Source organism: Salmo salar, chromosome ssa06, assembly GCF_905237065.1.
Source record: "Salmo salar chromosome ssa06, Ssal_v3.1, whole genome shotgun sequence".
Taxonomy (NCBI): domain Eukaryota; kingdom Metazoa; phylum Chordata; class Actinopteri; order Salmoniformes; family Salmonidae; genus Salmo; species Salmo salar.
This window is the reverse complement of record NC_059447.1, coordinates 70,512,747-70,539,055: the sequence shown is the minus strand read 5'-3', so window position 1 is coordinate 70,539,055 and position 26,309 is coordinate 70,512,747. Positions and strand designations below refer to the sequence as shown.

At 45.2% G+C, this 26,309-nt stretch overlaps 1 protein-coding gene across 1 annotated transcript in view; it reads right to left on the bottom strand.

Annotated features, from left to right (window-relative positions):
• utrn (utrophin) overlaps positions 1–25,707 on the bottom strand; it is a 278,656-nt gene extending 252,949 nt beyond the window's left edge. The window contains 4 exon segments of the mRNA XM_014205596.2: positions 2,008–2,085; positions 3,030–3,122; positions 6,206–6,267; positions 25,534–25,707. Of these exon segments, the coding sequence (XP_014061071.1) occupies positions 2,008–2,085; positions 3,030–3,122; positions 6,206–6,267; positions 25,534–25,618 (318 nt within the window). The 5' untranslated portion in view covers positions 25,619–25,707.
• Positions 25,708–26,309: the final 602 nt, after the last annotated feature.

Below are 26,309 nucleotides of genomic sequence, written 5' to 3'. Positions count from 1 at the left end.
TGACACCAGCCTAATCATGTGACAAGCTCACATTCATGGAGTGATGGAGTGATTACAAACACACGGGGGTAGAATGGAACATTCTGGAACACTGTTCCTGGGGGTCAGGGGGCAACGACTGACCTCTCAGCCAATAACATGACCCTTAAACTCTTAACCCCACCCTCCATTAACCCAATCATGCCTGCCATTATCACACACACATATCACAGTACAGATAGAGATACACAGTACAGATACACAGTACAGATAGAGATACACAGTACAAATAGAGATACACAGTACAAATAGAGATACACAGTACAAATAGAGATACACAGTACAGATAGAGATACACAGTACAGATACACAGTACAAATAGAGATACACAGTACAGATAGAGATACACAGTACAGATAGAGATACACAGTACAGATAGAGATACACAGTACAGATAGAGATACACAGTACAGATAGAGATACACAGTACAAATAGAGATACACAGTACAAATAGAGATACACACGCACACACAAAAGTTAAGTACCGTAACTAAAATAAAGCAGCAGAAAACTACACCTTCTATCATTCTCCTGTCTGGGTGGCTAGTTGTTTATGAGAGGGTGTTGACCCCAGAGCTACTAATCCTGGCCATGTAAACCTCTCTAAACAGTCACACCTTCTTTGAAGGATTCCTCCAGAGGGCCTGGGGAGCGTTGCGAGTCAGTGATGCCCAGCCATCACTCACACAGCCTGTCATTACGCAAAGATTGTGGGGGGGGGGTCTTGGGGGCTACTGCAAAGTCATCAGCATGCTTCAGTTCGGCTGGTGGCTAGCTGAAGTTGGCTAGGCAAACCGAACTAGTGTGCTTGCATACTCCCTTAAAAGATATTTGCTTGAAAAACAAGACAAAAGCGGCAATAGTACTGTTTGTCCATTTTGAGACACCATAGCCAGTATACGCTTCCTCAAAGTAGTCAGAATGAATCTAAAATAACTCAAGAAATCTGTCATTAATTTTGACGTTTTTGCCGAGGAGAGTAAGTGAAGAACTGCAACGCTGCCTCCCGAGTGGAGCAGAGGTCTAAGACACTGCATCACAGTGCTAGAGGTGTCACTACAGACCCGGGTTCCATCCCAGGCGGTGTCGCAGCCGGCCGTGAACGGGAGACCCATGAGGCGGCGCACAATTGGCTCAGCGTCTTCTGGGTTAGGGGAGGGATTGGCCGGCCGGGATGTCCTTGTGGCGGGTCAGGCGCATGCACGCTGACTTCGGTCGCCAGGTGTACGGTGTTTCCTCTGACACATTGGTGCGGCTGGCTTCCGGGTTAAGCGGGCAGTGTCAAGAAGCAGTGCGGGCTTGGCGGGGCCGTGTTTTGGAGGACAAATGGCTCTCGACCTTCACCTCTCCCGAGTCCATACGGGAGTTGCAGCGATGGGACAACATTTTTACAGTTACATTTTAGTCATTTAGCAGACGCTCTTATCCAGAGCGACTTACAGTAGTGAATGCATGGGGAGAAAAATACAAAAAAACTACAATGCTGCTGGGTTTTTCACACTACGGTTTCCTGTGTGTATCAAGAATGGTCTACCACCTAAAGGACATCCAGCCAACTTGACACAACTGTGGATATATCAGGCTGACAATCAGAGACACACAATACAGAAGAAGTCACTAACAAACTCACACACACGCGTGCACACGATGGCCTGCTGTTTTTCTGCCAGTGTGGAGGAGGATAGTAACTAACATGCCACCCCTACCCTAGTGAGCTCCTCATGCAAAGACCCCGTCTTATCTCCCACAGACAAGGTCACAACATGAACACTGGCCATTGTATGGAGACACAAGGGAAAGGGGAAGGGGGGGGAGGGAGAGAGAGAGAGCAAGAGAGAAGAGGAGGGAGCATGCAAGACGGAGACAGCACACTAGACACCGAAGGAAAAGGGAAGAGATTAGTAAAATAGGGAGATAAAGAAGAATAAAGAGAGATACTGTGTAAAGCCCTAACGGTAGGTCCTCACGTTGTTTTGATGCAGGACCTGAAGAACCTTGTTGACGTTGTTGAGGGCGTGAACTCTGGTGGACCCTCGCTCTTTGGTCTGAGAACAACAACACAGAAGAATAGGGCATGTTAGGCAGAACCTACATTAATGCAAGGATCCTGCCTGACCTCAGCACACAAAGACTTTCATAGCAAAGAGTATCGTAGATGATCTGGAGTATCATAGTGTATATAGAGGAGGAGTTGAGACTCATACAGGGTCAGCAGGTCATATAGGTGATATGACATTATTTCTGAGGTAGTGCTAGTTGTTCCTCTTGTCTAATGTGAAGGTTTCCTATGAGGGTAAAATGACGCAAGATTTCAGTTCCTTTACACACATCGCACGCACGCACGCACGCACACACACAGTCCTTTGCACAATACTGCACTAATGATGGGCAGTGACCTGCAATTAATGAGGCAGCTAAATCTATCCAGACAGAGAGACTTTCAGACTTGCAGTGCTAGCCGTTGCCAAGGGCCAGTCTGCGTGCTTATTTCCCACTTATCACTCAACATACCATTCCACACTATAAATCAATCAGCCATTACGCCTTCAGCACCCTCTAGTTTTATTTTATTCTAAGGGACATATGGAAAGAATGGGGACTGGGTTGAACCGGTGCCAATTTAAAAACCCTTCCTAGCCTTACATACCACAACAGGGCATTAGCACCCAATTATGGCATTAGTATCATGGTATCAGATAGAGGGCTGGCGAGGTGTTGGGTACTGGGCTGGGCTGCAGGTGCTAGAAAACAGATCCACTGGTAGGGTGAATGAGGGGTGAATTGGGGGAGTGGGGTGAGAAAGGTCGGATATGAATATGCATACGACACATACACACAAACTGTACACACACACACACACACTGTACACACACGCACGGACACGCAGGCAAGCATGGACGCACACAGGCAGGCATGAGCGCAAGCACACACACGCGCACACACACACGCACACACACACACGCGCACACACACGCACACACGCGCGCACCAGGACATTTCCTGTGAGTCCCTCCAGTAGTTCCAGCAGTTTCTTGCCATCCTGCAGGTCACAGAACATGTCCTTGATGGGCACCTTTCCCGTCTGAAACACAGAAAATACACTCATCATGTGTGTGTAAGGACACTACTCGTGTGTGTAAGGACACTACTCGTGTGTGTAAGGACACTACTCGTGTGTGTAAGGACACTACTCGTGTGTGTAAGGACACTACTCGTGTGTGTAAGGACACTACTCATGTGTGTGTAGTGTGTTGTTTTGTCTACATACAAACCTGCATTCAGAGTACATAATGCTGTGCAATGTTTTGCATGCAAAATGTTATGGAAAATCAACTCAACATTTTCAGGTTAGAAATATTTGCAATGATTCAAAGATTCTGAACATCCTATAGTTTATGCACTGGGGATGGTAGACAAGGTTTGTGTTGACAACTGGGTGGAAGGGAACGTACATCACGTACAGTATATAATAGCATATGAAGTGGGGCAAATGGTTGGGAAATGGAAACCAGAGGATGGGATCAAACATGAGAGATTTCTGGGTAATTTGTGAGGTAACAGAGAACAGAGCTCATTCTAACAACCACTCTCCATACCTCAGATATGACCTGACAACAGAACAACTCAACAAGAAACACACAGAGCTAACAGAGGGGAGGAGAAAAACACACAGAGCTAACAGAGGAGAGAAACACACAGAGCTAACAGAGGAGAGAAACACACAGAGCTAACAGAGGGGAGGAGAAAAACACACAGAGCTAACAGAGGAGAGAAACACACAGAGCTAACAGAGGAGAGAAACACACAGAGCTAACAGAGGAGAGAAACACACAGAGCTAACAAACACAGAGGAGAGGAGAGAAACACACAGAGCTAACAAACACAGAGGAGAGGAGAGAAACACACAGAGCTAACAGAGGAGAGAAACACACAGAGCTAACAGAGGAGAGGAGAGAAACACACAGAGCTAACAGAGGAGAGGAGAGAAACACACAGAGCTAACAGAGGGGAGAAACACACAGAGCTAACAAACACAGAGGAGAGGAGAGAAACACACAGAGCTAACAGAGGAGAGAAACACACAGAGCTAACAGAGGAGAGGAGAGAAACACACAGAGCTAACAGAGGAGAGGAGAGAAACACACAGAGCTAACGGAGAAGAGGAGAGAAACACACAGAGCTAACAGAGGAGAGGAGAGAAACACACAGAGCTAACAGAGGGGAGAAACACACAGAGCTAACAGAGGAGAGAAACACACAGAGCTAACAGAGGAGAGAAACACACAGAGCTAACAGAGGAGAGGAGAGAAACACACAGAGCTAACAGAGGAGAGAAACACACAGAGCTAACAGAGGAGAGAAACACACAGAGCTAACAGAGGAGAGGAGAGAAACACACAGAGCTAACAGAGGAGAGGAGAGAAACACACAGAGCTAACAGAGGAGAGGAGAGAAACACAGAGCTAACAGAGGGGAGAAACACCCAGAGCTAACAGAGGAGAGAAACACACAGAGCTAACAGAGGGGAGAAACACACAGAGCTAACAGGGGAGAGGAGAGAAACACACAGAGCTAACAGAGAAACACACAGAGCTAACAGAGAAGAGGAGAGAAACACACAGAGCTAACAGAGGAGAGAAACACACAGAGCTAACAGAGGAGAGAAACACACAGAGCTAACAAACACAAAGGAGAGGAGAGAAACACACAGAGCTAACAGAGGAGAGAAACACACAGAGCTAACAGAGGAGAGAAACACACAGAGCTAACAGAGGAGAGAAACACACAGAGCTAACAGAGGAGAGAAACACACAGAGCTAACAGAGGAGAGGAGAGAAACACACAGAGCTAACAGAGAAGAGGAGAGAAACACACAGAGCTAACGGAGGAGAGGAGAGAAACACACAGAGCTAACGGAGGAGAGGAGAGAAACACACAGAGCTAACAGAGGAGAGAAACACACAGAGCTAACAGAGGAGAGAAACACACAGAGCTAACGGAGGAGAGAAACACACAGAGCTAACAGAGGAGAGGAGAGAAACACACAGAGCTAACGGAGGAGAGGAGAGGGATAATAAAGATGGAGAGAGAGAGAGAGAAAAAGAGAGAGAGAAGGGGGGAGAGAGAGAGAGGAGAAATAGAAAGAAATGAGAGCGACTGAAGAAGAAAAAAAGTCCATAGATGTATTTATGGAAAACCCATTAATGAAATTGTATAAGCATGTTTAGAATATTTCTGTTAACTACCCTGTGGGAGTGAGGGGACATAGCTCAAACAAGACCACACACACAAGGTCCATTATCAGACTAGCATTAGCGCGTTGGAGCGCGTTAATGTAAACGGTGTGGCTAGCTAGTTAGCTCTACGTGCTAGTAGCGTTTCAATCGGTGACGTCACTTGCTCTGAAACCTTGAAGCAGTTGTTACTCTTGCTCTACAAGGGCCAAGGCTTTTGTGGAGCGATAGGTAACAATGCTTTGTGGGAGACAGAGGGTCCCTGGTTTGAGCCCAGGTTGGGGCGAGGAGAGGGACGGAAGCATCAATGTTACATTAGCATGTTTCTGATTAACACAGAGAAGATTAACCTGACTCAAGTGAAGACCAATTAATTTATCAAGAAGACAATAGCTAAATCGAGTTAGCGTTGAAGCATTTTCCCTGTATACACTGTAATAGGGGAGACAGCCATGCTAACGTCCTCTCAGTGCTCCGCTAGGCTATCTATTCTTTCCTGCAGTGAATCTGTTATTTTCCTGGGCCTGTGAAGAGAAGGTCAGGGTTAGTGTTCAAAGGGGAAGTTATTAGTCTGAAACAGTCAAACAAAACAGTCTGTTTGGACAGAAATAACCTGCTCACACTACTTCCTTCAACCCGTCTTCAAACTCCGAGCTCAGTTCAACATCAGTGCTGGAGTTTTCCAGAACAATATTTTCTTAGCTGGTGCTGGTGGATTTAACAAAAATGAGTGGTGGGTATAATTTAAATTATTGGTGAGTTTAATTACAATTATTGGTGGGTTGAATTTAAATTATTGGTGAGTTTAATTAAAATGATTGGTGAGTTTAATTACAATTATTGGTGGGTTGAATTTAAATTATTGTAGGGTTTAACTAAGCAACCTTTGTGTGAAGAGGCTCAGATATAGCCCACCAAACTTTGGCATTACCTTGGAGAACTGTGCATTTATCCATTTGGTGAAGGTTTTCTTCTGTACTGCATCATGCTCATCTGTGAAAGAGAGGAGAGAAAAAGAGACACGGTGAGAAACTGACCTTGTTTTTAGTTCCAACACGAACAAAACATCATGCTGGACCGGTCACTATTTCAACAGGAGAACAGGACAGACAGGTCAGCAACATCAGTCAGCAGAGAGCAGATGCAGATCAATTGTGTCTCCATTTGAGAAGCCCGACTCTGAGACTACACTCCCTGACATGTTATTAGGTGTACATGCAGGTCTTTCAAACCAGACTAAAAGTCCCATTCTGAGGTGATTGCTGCACTATTTGTGCCAGAGACGAGACCACTAGGAGCTGGATAGAGGATTGATGTAAAGATAATGACCATGTAACCTACTAAAAGGTTGGGAACAAAACAACATGTCAGTCTGGAGAGACAGAGATCCAGAAAGGTGAGACTGTAACGTCAGAACTCCGAAAAACACTCACGCAATCAGTCACGCAGACACACATATACACACACAGTCTGCATTCACCTCTGCAGAGGAAAAAGCTGAAGCTACATGAAGTTACACACTCACACATCAACTATTTGTAATCACTCCCAAGTGACTCAGTACATCAGAACAGATATTTCACATTCTATTCCTTCTTTCCTCCCCTCCTCTCGTCTTCTGTTCTCTCCAGCAGGTTTTCTAATAAGGTCTCATTGTGTAGAAGGCAGTAGGTCCGGTTCTAATAAGGCCTCATTGTGTAGAAGGCAGTAGGTCCGGTTCTAATAAGGCCTCATTGTGTAGAAGGCAGTAGGTCCGGTTCTAATAAGGCCTCATTGTGTAGAAGGCAGTAGGTCCGGTTCTAATAAGGCCTCATTGTGTAGAAGGCAGAAGGTCCGGTTCTAATAAGGCCTTATTGTGTAGAAGGCAGTAGGTCCGGTTCTAATAAGGCCTTATTGTGTAGAAGGCAGTAGGTCCGGTTCTAATAAGGCCTTATTGTGTAGAAGGCAGTAGGTCCGGTTCTAATAAGGCCTTATTGTGTAGAAGGCAGTAGGTCCGGTTCTAATAAGGCCTTATTGTGTAGAAGGCAGTAGGTCCGATTCTAATAAGGCCTCATTGTGTAGAAGGCAGTAGGTCTGGTTCTAATAAGGCCTTATTGTGTAGAAGGCAGTAGGTCCGGTTCTAATAAGGCCTCATTGTGTAGAAGGCAGTAGGTCCGGTTCTAATAAGGCCTTATTGTGTAGAAGGCAGTAGGTCCGGTTCTAATAAGGCCTTATTGTGTAGAAGGCAGTAGGTCCGATTCTAATAAGGCCTCATTGTGTAGAAGGCAGTAGGTCCGGTTCTAATAAGGCCTTATTGTGTAGAAGGGGAAACTGAATGTATTCAACTGAAATGTGTCTTCTGTCTTCTCTGATTCAGAGAGGTGCGGGGGGCTGCTATAATCAACATCTTCGGCGCCCGGGGAACAGGGGCAGACGACAAATTTTTACCTTGTCAGTACAGGGATTCAATCCAGCAACCTTTCATTTACTGGCCCAACGCTCTAACCACTAAGCTAACTGCCTGCCAGGTTTTCTACTAAGGTCTCATTGTGTAGTTGTAGAAGCAGTAGGTCAGGTAATTTTACGTGTTTTATGACTATATTATGTCCTGTCCTTGATCCTATAGTTCCATCCCTACACCCTCAGGGGTCTCTCAACTGTCAATCACAGTGGCGCTCAGCTAAAATACGCCCACTACTGTCGTAGTCCGCATCCCTGATCTGTCAGTTAAGTTGGTTCTATCCCATATTGACCTATGACCTGTCAGTCAGCTGAAAGTTATTTTTCAATATTAGCCCCTGATTGAGCTGTCAGTCGTGTCGCAATAATGACCACCACAGGCTGTCTGTCAGAGGAATTCATTCAACTCAGCTTCTGTGTACCACCTACTCCTAGTGCGTGTGTGTGTGTGTGTGTGTGTGTGTGTGTGTGTGTGTGTGTGTGTGTGTGTGTGTGTAAAATCACCTTACATTAACCCCCCCCCCAGACACATCCATGTATTTTGGGTGTTAAACCACATCCATGTATTTGGGGGGAGGAGGAGAATACCAGAGGTCAAAGGTTATGATCACCAGCCCGAAGGGTCGGCGACTCCTTTGTTCAAGATGTGTGGACTGTGTGTGAGCACCGTTGACTCACAGAGCAGGGGTATAAAGACAGGAATGTGCCCCAGGGAGGTGACAAGGGCTAGGGGAAGGGTGAGATGGGTGAGAGGATGAGAGGACAGGGGCTAGGGGAAGGGTGAGTGGGTGAGAGGACAGGGGCTAGAGGGAGGATGAGAGGTTGAGAGGACAGGGGCTAGAGGGAGGATGAGAGGGTGGTAGGATAGGGGCTAGGGGGAGGATGAGAGGACAGGGGCTAGGGGGGGATGAGAGGACAGGGGCTGGGGAGGATGAGAGGGTGAGGGGACAGGGGCTAGGGGAAGGGTGAGAGGGTGAGGGGACAGGGGCAGGGTGAGAGGACAGGGGCTAGGGGGAGGATGAGAGGGTAAGAGGACAGGGGCTAGAGGAAGGGTGAGAGGGTGAGATGACAGGGGCTAGGGGAAGGGTGAGAGGACAGGGGCTAGGGGAAGGGTGAGAGGACAGGGGCTAGGGGGAGGATGAGAGGACAGGGGGATAGGGGGAGGGTGAGAGGGTGAGGGGACAGGGGCTAGGGGAAGGGTGAGAGGACAGGGGCTAGGGGAGGAGAGGGTGAGATGACAGGGGCTAGGGGAAGGGTGAGAGGGTGAGATGACAGGGGCTAGGGGAAGGGTGAGAGGACAGGGACTAGGGGAAGGGTGAGAGGGATGAGAGGACAGGGGAGGGGAGGGTGAGAGGACAGGGGCTAGGGGGAGGATGAGAGGTAGAGGACAGGGGATAGGGGAAGGGTGAGAGGATGAGATGACAGGGGCTAGGGGAAGGGTGAGAGGGTGAGAGGACAGGGGCTAGGGGAAGGATGAGAGGGTGAGATGACAGGGGCTAGGGGGAGGGTGAGAGGACAGGGACTAGGGGAGGGATGAGAGGACAGGGGCTAGGGGGAGGATGAGAGGACGGCTGGGGGCTAGGGGAGGGTGAGAGGATGAGATGACAGGGGCTAGGGGAAGGGTGAGAGGGTGAGAGGACAGGGGCTAGGGGAAGTGAGAGGGTGAGAGGACAGGGGCTAGGGGGAGGGTGAGAGGATATGACAGGGGCTAGGGGAGGGAGGATGAGAGGACAGGGGCTAGGGGAAGGGTGAGAGGGTGAGAGGACAGGGGCTAGGGGGAGGGTGAGAGGACAGGGGCTAGGGGAAGGGTGAGAGGGTGAGAGGACAGGGGCTAGGGGGAGGATGAGAGTGTGAGAGGACAGGGGCTAGGGGAAGGGTGAGAGGGTGAGAGGACAGGGGCTAGGGGAAGAGTGAGAGTGTGAGAGGACAGGGGCTAGGGGGAGGATGAGAGGACAGAGTCACCTTTATTTATTTTGCAAGCTATATCACACAATATTTTACATACAGCAGGTTTTTAACCCCCAAGAGTCGATTGACGTACCGGTGCATCAATCTAAGTAACATACAAATCGGTCAGTTTAAGCTAGAGGAGACAGGGGCTCGGTTTTGCTCTATGACCCCCCACGAGTGTCAGGGGACTTGTCTGAAGTCAGTATTATCAATGTTCCAACTCCTGTTTGTAGCGTCCAAACCGTTTGGACTACAAACTAATGTGACCCCACTGTGGAAAGGGCAGATTCTCACAATCACGATGGTGGTGTTCTCCGTACTGCTCTACGACTCCCACAAGTGTCACAGGACTCGTCTGAAGGTAACCGGTACCAGTCTAAAAGTATGAAGGTAGTTTTGTGCCTACCCAAAAAAGGGGTTAAAATGTGTAAAAGAATATATATAAAAAATGTGTGTATATATATATATATATATATATATGTTGAAGTCAGAAGTTTACATACACTTAGGTTGGAGTCAGTAAAACTCGTTTTTCAACCACTCCACAAATGTCTTTGTTTTGGCAAGTTGGTTAGGACATCTACTTTGTGCATGACAAGGAATTTTTCCAACAATTGTTTACAGACAGATTCTTTCACTTATAATTCACTGTATCACAATTCCAGGGGGTCAGAAGTTTACAGACACTAAGTTGGCTGTGCCTTTAAACAGCTTGGAAAATTCCAGAAAATGATGTCATTTGAGTCAATTGGAGGTGTACCTGTGGATGTATTTCAAGGCCTATCTTCAAACTCAGTGCTTCTTTGCTTGACATCATGTGAAAATCTAAAGAAATCAGCCAAGACCAGGTTCATCCTTGGGAGCAATTTCCAAACGCCTGAAGGTACCAAGTTCATCTGTACAAACAATAGTACGCAGTCCACAGTAAAACAAGTCCTATATCGACATAACCTGAAAGGCCGCTCAGCAACAAAGAAGCCACTGCTCCACTGATGCAACACCATTCTTCCACAAGAAATTCCATAATTTGGTGTTTTGTTGATGGTGGTGGAAAACACTGTCTCAGGTGCCAATCCAGAATCTCCCATAAGTGTTCAATTGGACTGACATCTGGTGACTGCGACACACACACTTTAAACCCCCTATGATCCTTTGAGACTCCTCTCAAAGTCACTGAGATCTCTTCTTCTAGCCTGGTAGCCAAAATAATGGGCACCTGTGTGGAAGCACCTGCTTTCAATATAATTTAATATCCCTCATTTAGTCAAGTGTGTATTTTATTTGCAGCTACATGTACATGCTTATTGTCTGTCAGTGATATTCTGTCTGTCCTAGAGCTGTTGCGGTGACCGTATAACCACAGTCAAATTCTACGTGGCCGTTTAGTCACGGTAACTAGGCTTCTCCAAAACTGCGCTCTAAGGCCGGTGATGGTCAGAAGTAGCCTACCAAACTTGCTAACTGCCAGTCGCTAATGGCCTGGTACTCGGTGCCCTATTGTCCCTCTAATCACTAACATCAATGCAAATCAAATCAAATGCTTCATAAGAGCCATTGAGCTCATGTTGCGCAACATTTCTATAGGCTATGCAACTGCATGAGAAAACACACGTTTTGATGGCCTCTATTAAAAAGAGGAGGATCCCATCAGCTTTCTATCAACTAGGCCTACTATATTTATTTCTCAACTTTCCTAATATTAAGCACATTGCTTCTCTTTACAACAGGAGTATAGCCTACTTGGCTGGCATGAACATAAACCACAGTAAAAGCGTCCTTCATTCTCTATTTAAGTGCATACAGATGACATGTATTTTTTTCCACTGCCCCTGTTTCGACAGCTGGATGATAATGGTCCATTCCAAATCAAAACTAATTTCACACATTAAAGACAAGATTACATTGAGAATAGTCTGATGGGTGACAATATTATCACTTGAGAATTATGTATTATCATTTGTGAATGATGCCCAGCGTGTGCAGTCTAAGGCAAGAAACAGCACGCCTTTTTTTGCGACTTTTTCAAACATAGCCGCACACATCATGTAGCCTAGCCCATAGCCTGTATGTTTTGATGAGGTTTGTATTACAACTAAAGTGGCCAAATAACCAAATGTAGCCTATAGGCCTAGGACCCCTGGAACATTACACTTTATATGACTGGAGACATTAGCAGAATCCTTTTTTAAGAGGACAAATGACAGGGTAGCCTACTCCGCTGACACTGTAAAACAGATCAATAAAAACAATGTTATCCATATAATAGGACTATAAGAAGAGGATATACAAAGAACATGACATCCATCTAAACTGGCGGAGGAAATTACTGTCCGCAAAAAAGCGTTGAAGTAGCACTGACCTAACAATAATAAATAGTGATTATGGGCACAGTGCGCACTCACCGGGGATATTGTCGATGCTCTCTGCTGGTGCCAATAAGATCAATTGAACACTTTGATAACAAAAAGACAGATTAGTGTTTTCATTGTCTTATCTTTATAGCAATAAGCATTTGCTTTCTAATGTTTTCCCGTGATTGTATTTTCAAATATTGCGATATATACCTGGCTTGTACTTTTCACAGACAGTCGCAACTCAACAATAATCTACCCAAATTTAGCACGCTGCCTTTCCTTCCGACTGTAGGCAATGCCATTTAAAACAATCCACAACTTTTTTAAGAAGCTAATGATCCTCTGTGGCCAAATCATGCTTTAGTAGCTTATTTTTTATTATTTCATTTATTTCTGTATAGACAGGAGTAGGCTAATTAGGCTAGATCATTTTGGCAATTTAATTCTATTTACTTTAGGGAAAGCTTCCCCTAGCCTTATGAACGAGCCGCCTATGCTTGCATATTAAAAACGTAACCGCACATAACCTCCATTTGCTATACCAGTGCAGGCTACCAATTATGTTTTTTTGTGGACCATTCTAAATCAAAAATAGTTCCACACATACAGTATATTAGTAGGCTATATGTAAAGAACAGATTACATTAAGAATAGTCTGATGGGTGAGAATATTATCAAGTGCTTGTCAAATTGTGAATGAGAGACTGATGAAGTGTGTGAAGCCTGCGCAAGAAATAGAGCAGAGCAAATCAGCATTAGTCACATCATGCAGCCCTAGAATGTATTACAAATCAAAACATATAGCCCAACGTTTGTATCACAACTAAAGTTACATTACTCTAAATGAAGCATATAGGAGGACCTGTTAACCGCGCAACACAGTGCGCATTCCCTCAGAAATCGTTTGGGGTAAATATACTTTCTATTTTATTCAGGTATGTGCTAACAAAAAAATCAAATCAAATCAAAAACTTTGTCACATGCGCCGAATACAACAAGTGTGGACCTTAATGTGAAATGCTTACTTACAAGCCCTTACCAACAGTGCAGTTAAAGAAGAGTTAAGAAAATATTTACCAAATAAACTAAAGTAAAAAAAATATAATAAAAAGTAACACAATAACATAACAATAACGAGGCTATATACAGGGGGTACCGGTACCGAGTCAGTGTGCGGGGGTACAGGTTAGTTGAGGTAATTTGTACATGTAGGTAGGGGTGAAGTGACTATGCATAGACAGTAAACAGCGAGTAGCAGCAGTGTACAAATCAAATGGGGGGGGGGGGGGGGTCAATGTAAAAGTCCGGTGGCCATTTGATTAATTGTTCAGCAGTCTTATGGCTTGGGGGTTGAAGATGTTAAGGAGCCTTTTGGTCCTAGACTTGGCTCTCTGGTACCGCTTGCCATGCGGTAGCAGAGAAAACAGTCTATGACTTGGGTGACTGGAGTCTCTGACAATTTTATGGGTTTTCCTATGACACCGCCTATTATATAGGTCCTGGATTGCAGGAAGCTTGGCCCCAGTGATGCACTGGGCCGTACGCACTACCCTCTGTAGCGCCTTACGGTCAGATGCCGAGCAGTTGCCATACCAGGATCTGGGAACCCATGCCAAATCTTTTCAGTCTCCTGAGGGGGGAAAGGTTTTGCCGTGCCCTCTTCACGACTGTCTTGGTGTGTTTGGACCATGATATATCGTTGGTGATGTGGACACCAAGGAACTTGAAACTCTTGACCAGCTCCACAACAGCCCCGTAGTCCACGATCAGCTCCTTTGTCTTGCTCACAATGAGGGAGAGGTTGTTGTCCTGACACCACACTGCCAGTTCTCTGACCTCCTCCCTATAGGCTGTCTCATCACTGTCGGTGATCAGGCCTACCACAGTTGTGTCGTCAGCAAACTTAATGATGGTGTTGGAGTCATGTTTGGCCACACAGTCCTGGGTGAACAGAGAGCACAGGAGATGTACACACCTCTGAGGAGCCCCACTGTTGAGGATCAGTGTGGCAGACAAGTTGTTGCCTACCCTTACCACCTGGGGGCGGCCCGTCAGTAAGTCCAGGATCCAGTTGCAGAGGGAGGTGTTTAGTCCCAGGGTCCTTAGCTTAGTGATGAGCTTTGTGGGCACTATGGTGTTGAACGCTGAGTTGTAGTCAATAAACAGCATTCTCACATAGGTGTTCCTTTTGTCCAGGTGGGAAAGGCCAGTGTGAAGAGCGATTGAGATTGCGTCATCTGTGGATCTGTTGGGGCGGTATGCGAATTGGAGTGGGTCTAGGGTATCCAAGAGGATGCTGTTGATGTGAGCCAAGAACAGCCTTTCAAAGTACTTCATGGCTACCGACGTGAGTGCTACAGGGCGATAATCATTTAGGCAGGTTACCTTCGCTTCCTTGGGCACAAGGACTATGGTGGTCTGCTTGAAACATGTAGGTATTACAGACTCAGTCAGGGAGAGGTAGAAAATGTCAGTGAAGACACTTGCCAGTTGGTCCGCGCATGCTTTGAGTACACGTCCTTGTAATCCATCTGGCCCCGTGACTTTGTGAATGTTTACCGGTTTAAAATGTCTTGCTCACATCGGCTCCCGAGAGCGACACAGTCATCCAGAACAGCTGGTGCTCTTGTGCATGCTTCAGTGTTGCTTGCCTAGAAGCGAGCATAAAAGGCATTTAGCTCGTCTGGTAGGTCCGCGTCAATGGGCAGCTCGCGTCTGGGTTTCCCTTTGTAGTCCGTAATAGTTTTCAAGCCCTGCCACATCCGACGAGCGTCAGAGCCGGTGTAGTAGGATTCAATCTTAATCCTGTATTGACGCTTTGCTTGTTTGATGGTTCTCCTGAGGGCATAGCGGGGCTTCTTATAGGCGTCCGGATTAGTGTCCCGCTCCTTGAAAGTGGCAGCTCTAGCCTTTAGCTCGATGTGGACGGTGCCTGTAATCCATGGCTTCTGGTTGGGATATGTATGTACAATGAAGCTGATGACTGAGGTGGTAACATAAGAAGAAATAGGCTACATTTTCATAATATCATGTTTCATAGACCTGTATAAAATATATTATGGATCGATTGTGATGGTGTAGGCTATATTAAATTGATTTATTTGACTTTTTCAAATGTAGCTGTTCTGAATGTCCGATACAGTGGCTTGTAGGCTATGCGTGGATGCCAGGAGATGCTAAATGTGTTTATGTTAATGTTAAATTACCGTGAGACCGGCAGTTATTTGCATGACAATCACCGGCTGACAAAATGTCCTGACCGCAGTAAAATTCCACATGACCGTTGAGTCACGGTAATCTCCTCTTATGCACTCTGGACATGTGTTGGTAATACCCAACTCGCTAACTACCATCAGGTCCTAATGGTCTGGTACTCAGGGCTCTGTTGTCCCTCTTAACCACTCTACGTAAATTCAATGGGAAAATCACATCAAACACTTATCATCAAAACAGTATCGTGCTCTTAAAACTCACCTCACTGTGATTGATCAATTTGAAGAAAGAAGTTCAACAACAGGTTGAAACAGTGTAAAACATGTAGTGGTGGATGTTGTTTCAAAGCCTAACACAATGAAATGGACAGTGCTTTCTAAGGTGACTATTATTTCAAAACACCCTTATACATAGGCCTATATAAGAGCCCAAGCCCGGAAAAATAAGGGAATTTTAAAAATGATTGTGCCGTTATACAATACATAGCCTACCACATATTACGCAAGGCAGAAAAACACAACAAAACTGATTTAAGACGTCTTTGGTAGATAATTGGTCTAGCCTATACTCCAAAATTAAACAAATTATAGTGATCGCAGTTGAGTGTGGACTGTATTATTATGCACACTAGATGGTCTGGTTACCTTACGCTATACTCCATAATGTATATCCAAGAGTTTGGGACAGAACATATAGCCCTAGACGATGCTGTTGATTCATTGATTGTGCAAGGCAGCTTACAGTTAGACTACAATTAGTGAATTTGATTTTGAATAGCCTAGTAATAGTGCAGGTTTTATATTTTCATAATTAATAGGCTGACACATTACCTTTAGCTACAGAATATATCACCACTGGGCGTGTCCATCTCCTCCCATGTCTCCTTCATTCCTTTCTCGAGCGCGCAGAGACAGGGGCTGTCAACAGTTTAATTAAATATGTTTTGTTGTGAAAATATGTTACTATTGCTGTTCCAGAACGGATTTCAATTGGTTTCCCAAATTAAGAACTGGGAAGCTGCAGGAACAGGGTTGGGGAGCCCATGGCATACAGAGTTTGGGCGGAATATCACGTGTCGAGAGAGCGCAGAGAGAGGCTGCATGCTCCTCAGACAGTGGCTGATGCATGGAGTGAAATAACCGGAGTAGACTACCCTGCATGATTGAAAATCGAACTGGCGGAAAGCTATTCGAGTGCATACAGATGACATGTCTTTTCTCCCATTCCCTTGTTCCTGTTCATTTGATAATGGACGATTCTAAATCAAAAAACATTTTATGTAATAGTAAAGACACGATTAAATTGAGAATAGTCTGATGGGTGAAAATCACTTGATGAGAGAAGAGTGTGTGCAGTCTGAGGCAAGGAACAGAGCTCAAGCTTTTTCTGCTTCTTTCTCAACAGGGAGTACAGGAGGGGACTAAGTACACACCACTGAGGGCCCCACTGTTGAGGATCAGCATGGCAGACAAGTTGTTGCCTACCCTCACCACCTGGGGGCGGCCCGTCAGGAAATCCAGGATCCAGTTACAGAGGTAGGTGTTTAGTCCCAAGGTCCTTAGCTTAGTGATGAGCTTTGTGGGCACTATGGTGTTGAACACTGAGTTGTAGTCAATGAACAGCATTCTCACATAGGCATTCCTTTTGTCCAGGTGGGAAAGGGCAAATGTGGAGTGCGATTGAGATTGCGTCATCTGTGGATCTGTTGGGGCGGTATGCGAATTGGAGTGGGTCTAGGATATCCAAGAGGATGCTGTTGATGTGAGCCATGAACAGCCTTTCAAAGCACTTCATGGCTACCGACGTGAGTGCTACAGGGCGGTAATCATTTAGGCAGGTTACCTTCACTTCCTTGGGCACAGGGACTATGGTGGTCTGCTTGAAACATGTAGGTATTACAGACTCAGTCAGGGAGAGGTTGAAAATGTCAGTGAAGACACTTGCCAGTTGGTCCGCGCATGCTTTGAGTACACGTCCTTGTAACCCATCTGGCCCAGCGTCTGTCAATGTTGACCTGTTTAAAGGTCTTACTCACATCGGCAACCGAGAGCATTATCACACAGTAATCCAGAACAGCTGGTGCTCTTGTGCATGCTTCAGTGTTGCTTGCCTCGAAGCGAGCATAAAAGGCATTTAGCTCGTCTGGTAGGCTCGCGTCACTGGGCGGCTCGCGTCACTGGGCGGCTCGCGTCACTGGGCGGCTCGCGTCACTGGGCGGCTCGCATCTGGGTTTCCCTTTGCAGTCCATAATAGTTTTCAAGCCCTGCCACATCCGACGAACGTCAGAGCCGGTGTAGTAGGATTCAATCTTAATTCTGTATTGACACTTTGCTTGTTTGACGGTTCATCTGAGGGCATATTGGGGTTTCTTATAGGCGTCCGGATTAGTGTCCCGCTCCTTGAAAGCGGCAGCTCTAGGCTTTAGCTTGATGCGGACCTTGCCTGTAATCCATGGCTTCTGGTTGGGATATGTACGTACGATGAAGCCGATGACTGAGGTGGTAACATATGTAGCCTAGTTCTTCTGAAATAGGCTACATTTTCTTTATATCATGTTTCATAGACCTGTATAAAATAAATAATGGATTGATTGTTAATTGATGGTGTAGGCTATTTTAAATGGATTTATTTGACTTTTTCAAATGTAGCTGTTCTGAATGTCCGATACAGTGGCTTGTAGGCTATGCGTGGAAGCTAGGAGATGCTAAATGTGTTTATTTTAGTGGTAAATTACCATGGGACCGGCAGTTATTTGCATGATAATCACCGGCTGTTTTAAACAGTGTAAAACATGTAGTGGTGGATGTTGTTTCAAAGCCTAACACAATGAAATGGACAGTGCTTTCTAAGGTGACTATTATTTCAAAACACCCTTATACATAGGCCTATATAAGAGCCCAAGCCCGGAAAAATAAGGGAATTAAAATAATGATTGTGCCGTAATACAATACATAGCCTACCTACATGTCTTTTTCCCCTGCCCTTGTTCCTGCCCATTTGACAATGGACCATTCTAAATCAAAACACATTTTATATATTAGTAAAGACCAGATTAAATTGAGAATAGTCTGATGGGTGAAAATCAGTTGATGAGAGAAGAGCTGTGCAGCCTGAGACCAGGAATAGAACAAGCCTTTTCTGCTTCTTTCTCAAATCAATAGCAGATAGTCGCTCCATGCAGCCCTTATATGTTTTGATTTCTAAGACATTCTAAGGTTTGTTTCATTCACAACTAAAGTTGCCAAATAACTCTAAATCTAGCATATAGGACCTGCTTCAAATTATCCCTTTCACGTTCAACATTGCCAAAATATCCTTTCTATTTTATTCAGATAAAGTTCAATTATATTCTTCTTACTATAAAATCATATAATATCAAGGGACTTATAAGCATATCTTGTCAGCTAAATGAACTAGCGTACAGCCTATGGCAGGGAGCATAGCCAGATAACTGTTCTTCTGCATGACAATAACCGTCTGACAAAATGTAATGACCGCCACAGCCCAAACCTGTCCACCTAGAAACGAGCTATATAGGTGTTATTGAACGGATGTGGGGCAGCTGAGCAGTGTGTCTGGATTATTGCAACTCGCTGTTGGCTGGGCTCCCTGCCTGTGCCATTAAACCCCTACAACTCATCCAGAACGCCGCAGCCCGTCTGGTGTTCAACCTTCCCAAGTTCTCTCACGTCACCCCGCTCCTCCGCTCTCTCCACTGGCTTCCAGTCGAAGCTCGCATCCGCTACAAGACCATGGTGCTTGCCTACGGAGCTGTGAGGGGAACGGCACCTCCATACCTTCAGGCTCTGATCAGGCCCTACACCCAAACAAGGGCACTCCGTTCATCCACCTCTGGCCTGCTCGCCTCCCTACCTCTGAGGAAGCACAGTTCCCGCTCAGCCCAGTCAAAACTGTTCGCTGCTCTGGCACCCCAATGGTGGAACAAGCTCCCTCACGACGCCAGGACAGCGGAGTCAATCACCACCTTCCGGAGACACCTGAAACCCCACCTCTTCAAGGAATACCTGGGATAGGATAAAGTAATCCTTCTAACCCCCCCCTTAAAAGATTTAGATGCACTATTGTAAAGTGGTTGTTCCACTGGATATTATAGGTGAATGCACCAATTTGTAAGTCGCTCTGGATAAGAGCGTCTGCTAAATGACTAAAATGTAAAAAAATGTAAAAATGTGTGTATTAAACAAACACTCCCTTTGGAGTACACATCAGTCATTATATTACACACACTCCCTCTAACATATACACACACTAGTATACAATCGGACACTAAACCAGTGAAACCAGACAGATGGTAAGAACACACACACGGCCATCCGCTCTGAGAGGAAAGGCCTTCTTCCCATCTGCCTGCCAGTGAAACAGGAAGTAGTGATTACATCAGGAAGACAAGTCCCACAGGACTCCTCTTACAGCTCACTGATCTGATAGCTAATGACCCAAAGCACTGCAGGGAACACACACACAGAGAGGTGGGGACTGGGGACGGTCTTCTCTCACTCTCACTCTCTCGCTCGCACTTATCTCGATGCGTATCGAATCGTTCATGAAGGTGTGTGACCATGCAACCCAAACCAAAACAGACGTCCAGTCACTCTTTCTCTGGTCCTTTTCGGTTAAGAGCGTAACTGAAAGGTCGCTGGTTTGAATCCCCGAGCCGACTAAGTGAAAAATCTATCAATGTCCCCTTGAGCAAGGCAGTTAACCCTTATTGCTCCTGTAAGTTGCTCTGGTTAAGAGTGTCTGCTAAATGACTAAAATGTAAACGTAAAATTCAAGACATGGTGAAGAGGAGCGTAACAAGGGCTATAATACAGAGACCTACAACCAAATAGGACATAGTTTCCATGGCAGCAACACTCACATCAACACACGGAGCCCTGGGACCAGGGGAAACAGAGAGGACATCATTTCTGATGATTCCTTCTTTATCTCATTGTAGGTTAAGCACAGCCAGGACTGTTTTAGACCAGAGGGAATTCCATCAACCTCAAATTTGTCAACAGTAGGGCTGTCAGAGCTAATCAGTTAACTCAAGTTAACTTTTTGTAATTTTAGTGTTCAAAGGTATTCAAAATACACTGAAAACATTCCGAAATCCATCATCTATAAAACTAAAAACAGCAATACGAGGTCAAAACAAGTTGACATTGAGGTTAAAGAACGTGTGCTTTATCAATTTAACAGATTTTGCTTATCGTTACTTTGGGCAAAATCAAGACGGCAAATATTCTTGTAATGCTTTTTGTATAAAAATCTTAAAATTATAGCTCAATTTGAGCAAATTCTGAATTTGCGATTAATCACAGCAAATCTTGCGATTAACTTGATTAAATGTTTTAATTGTTTGACAGCACTAGCCAATAGACTAAACAGTGTAGGTAACTTTTTGTATGAGGTTGAGTGCCATTTTAACCATTTAAGGCTTTCAGTACAGTTCAGTGTAAATTGTATGCTTTTCCCAGGTCTTTGTCATTGGGCACTAAACCAGTCCCTTGTGTCTAAGCCGTGAAGAGAAACCCTTTCTAACAGAAGACTAAGTCATAAAAGGTACCGTCCCTCCCGGGTAAACTTCACCTTGTAAAGTTGTAAAAACAACACAGCTGTTAGGACATCTATCCGTCAGTCTAGCTCCACCCCTGCCCTGACCTGACCTGTGTACAACTGACCCTTACAGAGGGCTCAATGGGTGGTATGCCCAATGTATGCCCAACACACACATACAACGCAGACGCAGACAAGCACAAACAACGCTCGCACACGCACACTGCATCTGCATATAAGATGTTATTGTTTAACTAACTATGAATCATTGTTTGCATGGAAAAATGATGATGAACTTGGCACTGACTTTTCAATCCATGCCTCAATACATCATCCACACACGCACCCCTTGCCCCCTTGTTCACAGCTCAACGGTGTTATATTTTGACTTTGCGGGACGTGTGGAATGCATAGCATTCCCATCATTTCCCACGCATTCCACCCCCGCCAACCAGACACTTGCCCAAGCTTGCCCGACCCAGAGCTGTTGATGCTCCGCTGCCGGGATTGGGGAATTTGTAGGGAAAACACTTCTTGTGTCCGGGAAGATTAACCGATATCCCCACTTAGTCCTTTTCATAAACACACCGGTGTGTGTAGATGAGGTAGGTAGGTATGGTGTAATTTACAGGTGAGAAGGTTTCTCCTGACACACACACAGCAGAATAATTAACTCTCTGGCTGCTGAAAGTATACCATCTCAAAACCACAGAAGAAACAACTGGCTGTGTTAAAAATACAGTTGAAGTCGGAAGTTTACATACACCTTAGCCAAATACATTTACATTTTACATTTTAGTCATTTAGCAGACGCTCTTATCCAGAGCGACTTACAGTAGTGAATGCATACATTTCATTTAATTTCATGGATTTTTTTTTTTTTGTACTGTTTAAACTCAGTTTTTCACAATTCCTGACATTTAATCCTAGTAAAATTCCCTTGCTTAGGTCAGTTAGGATCACCACTTTGTTTTAAGAATGTGAAATGTCAGAATAATAGCAGAGAGAATTATTTATTTCAGCTTTTACTTCTTTCATCACATTCCCAGTGGGTCAGAAGTTTACATACACTCAATTAGTATTTGGTAGCATTGCCTTTAAATTGTTTAACTTGGGTCAAATGTTTCGGGTAGCCTTCCACAAGGTTCCCACCATAAGTTGGGTGAATTTTGGGGCATTCCTCCTGACAGAGCTGGTATAACTGAGTCAGGTTTGTAGGCCTCCTTGCTCGGCACACACTTTTCAGTTCTGCCCACAATTTCTATGGGATTGAGGTCAGGGCTTTGTGATGGCCACTCCAATACCTTGACTATGTTGTCCTTAAGCCATTTTGCCACAACTTTGGAAGTATGTTTGTGGTCATTGTCCATTTGGAAGACCCATTTGCGACCAAGCTTTAACTTCCTGACTGATGTCTTGAGATGTTGCTTCAATATATCCACATAATTTTCTTACCTCATGATGTCATCTATTTTGTGAAGTGCACCAGTCCCTCCTGCAGCAAAGCACCCCCACAACATGATGCTGCTACCCCTGTGCTTCACGGTTGGGATGGTGTTCTTCGGCTTGCAAGCCTCCTCCTTTTCCTCCAAGCATAACGATGGTCATTATGGCCAAACAGTTCTATTTTTGTTTCATCAGACCAGAGGACATTTCTCCAAAAAGTACTATCTTTGTCCCCATGTGCAGTTGCAAACCGTAGTCTGGCTTTTTTATGGCGGTTTTGGAGCAGTGGCTTCTTCCTTGCTGAGCGGCCTTTCAGCTTATGTTGATATAGGACTCGTTTTACTGTGGATATAGATACTTTTGTATCTGTTTCCTCCAGCATCTTCACAAGGTCCTTTGCTCTTGTTCTGGGATTGATTTGCACTTTTCGCACCAAAGTACGTTCATCTCTAGGAGACAGAACGCATCTCCTTCCTGAGCAGTATGACGGCTGCGTAGTCCCATGGTGTTTATACTTGCGTACTATTGTTTGAACAGATGAACGTGGTACCTTCAGGCGTTTGGAAATTGCTCCCAAGGATGAACCAGACTTGTGAGGTCTTCAATTTTGTATCTAAGGTCTTGGCTGATTTCCTTTTGATTTTCCCACAATGTCAAGCAAAGAGGCACTGAGTTTGAAGGTAGGCCTTGAAATACATCCACAGGTACACCTCCAATAGACTCAAATTATGTCAATTAGCCTATCAGAAGCTTCTAAAGCCATGACATCATTTTCTGGAATTTTCCAAGCTGTTTAAAGGCACAGTCAACTTAGTGTATGTAAACTTCTGACCCACTGGAATTGTGATACAGTGAATTATAAGTGAAATAATCTGTCTGTAAACAATTGTTGGAAAATGTCCTAACCGACTTGCCAAAACTATAATTTGTTAACAAGAAATTTGTGGAGTGGTTGAAAAACACATTTTAATGACTCCAACCTAAGTGTATGTAAACTTCCGACTTCAACTGTATACATTTCCCATATAGTCAAAATAAAGGTTGCAAGGCAAGCAATTATGAAGAAGGATCAAATCATCATGTCTAACCACAATATGAAATCAGAGGTGCAGACTACGGAAGTTAAAACAAAGTTGGGATGGAGATATATATTGCCCTGGCTACGCAAAGTAAAGTTCAATGCACACAAAAGGTCCATGGAGTGAAACTATGCATTGTCACACTATACTATTGAATATGCTGAATCCCCTTATGTAAAGGCAAGAGAACACACACACACACAGAATGAACAGGTGAGAAGCAATCACCTTCCTGCTGCGTTGAGATCTCTGCAGCAGCAGCTGCGTCACACTTTCGTAAACACTCTAAAGTTCTATGCAGTTCAGAACAAAGCTGAGATGTAGCATACAGGCATGGCTTAGCATGGTCCGTATGGCCCTGTACTGTTATGACCCAGGTGTGTAATCCACCTAAGACACAGATTCACTAAACCACCTAACCCTATCTATCCAACTATCCTGAAGTGCCCAGCCACAGACAGAGTGAATGACAGCTCCATGTCACAGGTTGTCTATCTACAGTAAAACTACACCTGTGTGTCACTGACCTGTGTCTACCTGGTTCTATGTCACCTGGTTGAGAGTCCTACCTCTGAGTTTGAGACCGCGCTCCGCCATCTCTCCCACTATGCCTTCCGCCATCTCTCCCAAAAACGAGAGACAAAAACATCAAAAAGAAGAAAAGCACTCCAGGAATGGAGCTCACATTCCTCTCTCTCTCTCCTGACTGTAGTTTCTTGAACAGAGGAGAGAGAGAATAACAGAGGAATGCAGGGGAGGGGGGCCAGGGGCGGAGGGGTGAGAGGGGAGGAAAGTGGGGACACTACCAATGAGAGAGAGAGGAGCAGAGAGCAAGGCAGGGCCAGGGTGTGGTGGGCAGTGCACTGTGGGAGACACCGTGCTCCGCTGAAGGAACACACAGCATTCTCTGTCTAAACCCTGTCCCAGCATGCAACAGGGGACAGAGGCCTCCCACGTTACGGAGACAGTGATAAGATGAGAGAGAGAGAGAGAGAGAGAGAGAGAGAGAGAGAGAGAACGAGGAAGAGAGAAACAGAGGAAGAGGAAGAGAGAGAGAGGATGAGAGAACGAGGAAGAGAGAGAGACAGACAAAGAGAGAAAGAGACAGAGAGAGAGAGGAAGAGAGAGAAAGAGAGAGAGAGAGGAAGAAAGAGAAAGAGAGAGAGAGAGAGAGAGAGGAAGAGAGAGAGGAAGAGAGAGAGACAGACAAAGAGAGAAAGAGACAGAGAGAGAGAGGAAGAGAGAGAGAGAGAGAGAGAGAGAGAGAGGGAGAGAAAGAGAGAGAAAGAGACAGAGAGAGAGAGGAAGAGAGAGAGAGAGAGAGAGAGAGAGAGAGGGAGAGAAAGAGAGAGAAAGAGACAGAGAGAGAGAGAAACCTGTAACCCTAACACACACAGGTTAGACACAACATTGGAAAGAAGAGGGCTAGATAAGGTTAGGATGGAGCCCAGGACTTGGATGGGTTACCGGTTATCTGTCTAACACAACATAAGACAGCACAGCAGCCAGCAGGGCTGCTACATCTCCAACATCAAACCATGGAAGAAGGTCAAATATCAGCTACACAGCCACAGTCCTATCAGACACAGTGAAAGACTGCAGAAGACAGGCCTAGAAAACTTGTGCAGAAACATACACAAACCCCAATTTTCTGTTGTTCTCTATAGTCTTGATCCAGTGATAACCTCTACACAACGCAGTGAGAACATCCCCAGAACCAAACAGAGAAATAATGGTATCTGCCACGGTTGGCTGGGAGCACTTGACCATGTAGTTCAACCTTACAGAGGTGCTGGTATTGCCCTGGAGGAATGTGAATTATATCAAAACACACACACACACACACACAAAGAGAGATGCACTGAGACGCATACACAGACACGGCCACAGTCACACACAAACCCACACATCACCATGCACAACAAAACGCAGTGCTATTTTTTTTACGTGATGCTGGGAATAAAGTTACTCAAAATGATGCTTATTTACTTTAAAGATACTTAAATTTGCTCATCAAATTCAACCCTAAAAGTGAACATGAATATTCTGTGGGGGAAAAAACATTTACTCACTGTAGAGGAAGCCATCAACGACTAATCTGTACTGTACTGTCGATTAGACAGAGACAGAGTGAAAGTAATTCTAGCCTCTTCACTCTTTTCGGTAGTTGAAACAGGAAACTAAGAGATCTCTGCGATTTATCCTGTACTACTCACCCAGAACAAGACACACTCTCTCCTGCTTCCTCCTCTGTCTGGAAGCACGGTGCCTTCTCCAAGGCAGCCACTTACTCAAATTCATGACGGAGAGAACATATAAGAGAGGAAGAAACAAAAACAACAAACACGGAAGAGGAAGACAAGTAGTGGCACTGGCAGTCTGAGGAAGTGGACGTTTGAGGGCTGTTTGCCGAGCATGCTGGGTATGTTTACTTGGATTGATGTTAAGGTGTACTCTGTTGTCACACACACTACAGCAGGGGTGTGAGAAGAGGGCGATGGGGAGAGAGGGAGGTGAAGAAGGCACAAGGCCAGCTTGTCAAACAAGAGAAGTGTGACTTCCTGTCAAAGTGACAGATATAGTGTGTGTGTGTGTGTGTGTGTGTGTGTGTGTGTGTGTGTGTCGGGGGCAGTGTTACATCACAATTACAAAAAGGGAGAATCCTCCACCGGGCCTAAACACAGCCACAGAGCAGCCCCCCCCCCCCCCAGCAGGTGGTCAGCAGATCAACATGACCCCAGGATGACTCGTAACACACACCAAGAGATAGGGGTATCTACCTTTACTACCTTTATACAGTATTGGAAACAGAGAGATGACATATGACGAAGTCTTTCACAAACATTGTTCCCTTGGCTCATCCCCCCCATCACTACCAGAGAGAGGAGAGGAAAGAAAGTCAATTTGGCCACTAATGACTAAACCTCTCTACAATGAGGAACAACTGGACTAACATCCATCCCCTCCCACAAGAAATGAGAGGGAGAGAGAG